Genomic DNA, 3,403 nt, shown 5'->3' with positions numbered 1-3,403 from the left:
CTCTCTCTCTCTCTCTCTCTCTCTCTCTCTCTCTCTCTCTTTCTCTCTTTTTCATTATGTACTTTTAGAATCTATTATTATTATGCGTTTATATACCTGTCGTATTCCTTTTGGCTATGAAAATCCTTTAAATGTCTACCGAGTGCCTGTCCTTTTAATAATCCATCGTCAATGGAGCTACGTATTTCCATTTAAAAAAAAAAAAAGAAAAACAGAAAAATATTGAAACATGATATACATTATCATGCAAGTATATACATATCGTATTAGTCTATTACTTATCAATAAAATGAAAAATAAAATAAATGCTTACCTCAGTGGAAAAGAATTCTATGTAGTATCTAAATGATGTAGATACAAGTGTTACGATAATTAGCCCAAAGGATGTTTAAATCAATTTGTGATAATATGCGACGATGCTCTACGTCTATTTTTAATTACCATGAGTAATGTGGAAAGATTTATTTCTTCTTTATCGCTTTGGCTAATTTCTTATATAATTCTTTGATACTTTCTAAAAAGAAAAAGAAAAAGACAGAAAAGAATACAAAAATTAGACACATGAATGAACATTTTCACTTGGTAAAATACAATAAATAATAATAATAATAATAATAATAATAATAATAATAATAATAATAATAATAACAATAACAATAATAATAATATATGCATATATAGAGGTAAGTTTCATAATTAAAAGCATCTCATTTTGTTTTCTCATTGATAAAAAATATTTATGTGGATTGATACGTAGCTCCAAATACGTCTCGAGATCGCACTTTTACCTAATAACATTGATTTCTTCAAAGCGAGCCGATGGTTCCTGTTATAGTAAGACAGCTGTCGTCTGCAGCGAGCTCCGAGTCGAAGAGAATCAGAGTAGCCTCCGTTTGCGATAAAAAAACAAAACAAAAACAAAAAAAAAACAAAAAAAAAAGAGAAAAAAAATATGCGAGAAAAACCAAGGGTGGGCTAATTCGTTGACACGTAGATCTTGAACGATCTGATGATAAAAATATAATTCATTAATTAATATAACAAGTAAATTTAAATGAACGTTGCGAGGGACACTGACTCCATTATTAAATTTAAACCATAACATCTTATTTTTTTCATCAATAATATAATAACCCGACCCTAACGTGCGATAATCATTTAGTTATATAAAAAATTATCTCGATATCGGTTTTGGCAAAAATGGCTGCCCTGAAAGAGTCGTCGACTCGCCGCGAAACGTACTTTAAAAAAATAAAAAAGGAAGAAAAAAAAGAAAAGAAATAAAATAAATAAATAAATAAAAAAGACGTTTGTTAAAAAAAACATGCACGTTTGGCTTTTGCTACGCAATTGGAGTTGGAGTGAACATATTCTCTGAACTTTTTCAGCAAGAAAACAATCGCACGAGTCAAACCTTTCGTTGCTCGTTTTCGAATTTCTGTCTATTTCTCTACCCCCGTTTCTCTCTCTCTCTCTCTCTCTCTCTCTTTCTCTATCTCTCTCTTTCTCTCTATCCATCTATCTCTTTACCTCTCTCTTTCTATATTCACTGTTCTTACATGCTCACACTGTGCACTTTTGTTTCAACCTGAACATTTACGTATAATCCCTTTTTTCAAACCAACCTAACTCAATCGTTTTAAAATTCATTCCAACGTACCCTTATCTTCATTCTTTTTACACGTCTTTTATGACTCGTGCGAGAAAAAGTATAGAAAAAAAAATAGTAATAATAATAATAATAATAATAATAATAATAATAATAATAACAACAACAACAACAGCAACAACAATAATAATAATAAAAAAAAGAGAAACCAAAAAAAAAATAGTGAAAAAGTGAGCAATAGTTTAGAGCCTTTTCTTTTTCACACATATAAGATTCTCATTCTCTTTGTATCTGACTCGATATTGTATTTGCTTACTGCAGGCGACGGCTGTTTCTACATCGGAATGGGAGGTAAAAGTGCGAAACCCAAGATTCCCTCCTATGAGCCCTACCAGTGCTGTCCTGCGAAGGTTGCTCGCGGCACTAAGCTCGCCAAGGCCACAAAAGTCAGCCCTGTTATCAAGGAAAAGGATAGGGTCCATGGTAACGTCAAAGGCAGGTTCAGTAAAACGGAAACTTCGGCGTTGAAGCCTATTAACAAGCTCACACCAAAGGAGAGCAAAAAGATGGCGACAAGTTCACCGATCAAGAGTACCAGCAGTCCAACTACCGAAGTCAAGCAATCCCATTCGAAGGCCAAAAGAGGATTTTTCGGAAGCGGTAAATAATTCAATTGGCACAGCTAGTAGATGAGAAATTAAATCGTTGTCCAAGTGCATCGCCGAATCCTTAAAAAAAAAAAATAAATAAATAAATAAATAAAGAAAAAAACGATGGATACAATCAGAAACATATATATATCTATATATATATATATATATATTATATAGATTATAGAATATCATTATAAATACCATTAATCTTTAGCAACACTCGTTAACTTGCGATGGACAGTGATTTAATAATTACCAAGACGTAGAATCGTGGTCGTAGAGGTATCGAAGAAAATTTAATATGGGACACAAACCGTTCGCATGTGAAAAAATGGGGCTAAAGCAAAAACAAAAACAAAAAAAGAAAAAATATTAAAAAATAATAAAGGAAATGGAAACGGTGAGCTGACGTTTGGTCTTCGTATCTCGGATACAGGTACATCGCGGATCTTACATCGTATCTGAAGGGAATCACCCTCTGCCAAGTGCTAGATGAACGTCTACGGTCCATGAAATACACAAACACATACATAGTGTCGACGCTGATGGCTGTTCCCTCCGAGAGCTCGTCCGAGATATTTAATACAGTACATATTTCTCGCGAATCCAACGATTAATTTTCCTTTCCTCATGACTATCGTGTTACCCTATCAAAAGAACTTCATTATAATCTTAAAATTGATCTTAGTAGATCCTAAGGGTAATAATAAAAAAAAAGAGAGAAAAAGAGAGAGAGAGAGAGAGAGAGAGAGAGAGAGATCTTCGTTCTTATCGGTTGCATCTCGCCGTGTCCATCATTTTTTGTTCATATGTTCTGTAAAACCAAAGAGAGAAAGAGAGAGAGAGAGAGCATAAAATTAAAAGATATTCCACGAACGTTTCTTCGTTATATCAAAAAATTTTTTTTATAGATATAGAAAGTAAAAAATCGTAAAAAAAAATATGTAAAAAAAAAAAAAAAAGAAAAAACAAACCAAACATTGAAAATACACCGCGACTTCTGCTACCACTTTTCTTTGTCTTATAAGCGTGTAATTCCTCGATGATAATACTACTGCTATACGTTAAACACGGCGAACTGTGATGAATCATTAGCAGGGAAGATATTGTTCTTCGAACGAGACTAAAATTAGAGAAAAAA

General features: G+C 32.6%; 2 protein-coding genes and 2 long non-coding RNA genes across 11 annotated transcripts in view; 2 read left to right on the top strand and 2 right to left on the bottom strand.

Moving 5' to 3' along the window:
* Nucleotides 1-3,403, top strand: part of LOC122634920 — a 30,906-nt gene that overhangs the window by 15,659 nt on the left and 11,844 nt on the right. The gene's annotated exons all lie outside the window — the stretch shown is intronic.
* The window catches only part of LOC122634936, a 16,196-nt gene that overhangs the window by 3,115 nt on the left and 9,678 nt on the right, over nucleotides 1-3,403 (bottom strand). For 2 of the 4 annotated variants that reach the window (XR_006328510.1, XR_006328511.1), the window contains exons 9-10: nucleotides 2,464-2,599; nucleotides 2,205-2,337 (exon numbers count right to left, since the gene is read on the bottom strand). The exons of 1 other annotated variant lie outside the window; for it this stretch is intronic. This is a non-coding gene — a long non-coding RNA (uncharacterized LOC122634936). Of the gene's footprint in view, nucleotides 1-2,204; nucleotides 2,338-2,463; nucleotides 2,600-3,403 lie in introns of those variants that run through there. One more of the 4 variants, XR_006328513.1, reaches the window with a different exon arrangement.
* LOC122634934 overlaps nucleotides 1-3,403 on the top strand; it is a 5,410-nt gene that overhangs the window by 550 nt on the left and 1,457 nt on the right. For all 3 annotated transcript variants that reach the window (XM_043824488.1, XM_043824486.1, XM_043824487.1), the window contains exon 2: nucleotides 1,931-2,269. In XM_043824488.1, coding sequence (XP_043680423.1) covers nucleotides 1,954-2,269 — 316 coding nt within the window. In that variant the 5' untranslated portion in view covers nucleotides 1,931-1,953. The remainder of the gene's footprint in view (nucleotides 1-1,930; nucleotides 2,270-3,403) is intronic.
* LOC122634942 lies at nucleotides 2-501 on the bottom strand. The gene is made up of 2 exons (XR_006328521.1): nucleotides 314-501; nucleotides 2-177 (listed from the first exon to the last, which is right to left on the bottom strand). It is a non-coding gene; the product is annotated as an uncharacterized LOC122634942 (long non-coding RNA).

Source organism: Vespula pensylvanica, chromosome 16, assembly GCF_014466175.1.
Source record: "Vespula pensylvanica isolate Volc-1 chromosome 16, ASM1446617v1, whole genome shotgun sequence".
NCBI classification, from domain to species: domain Eukaryota; kingdom Metazoa; phylum Arthropoda; class Insecta; order Hymenoptera; family Vespidae; genus Vespula; species Vespula pensylvanica.
Note: the sequence above shows the minus strand (reverse complement) of the source record. Positions and strands in the feature narration are given on the sequence as shown.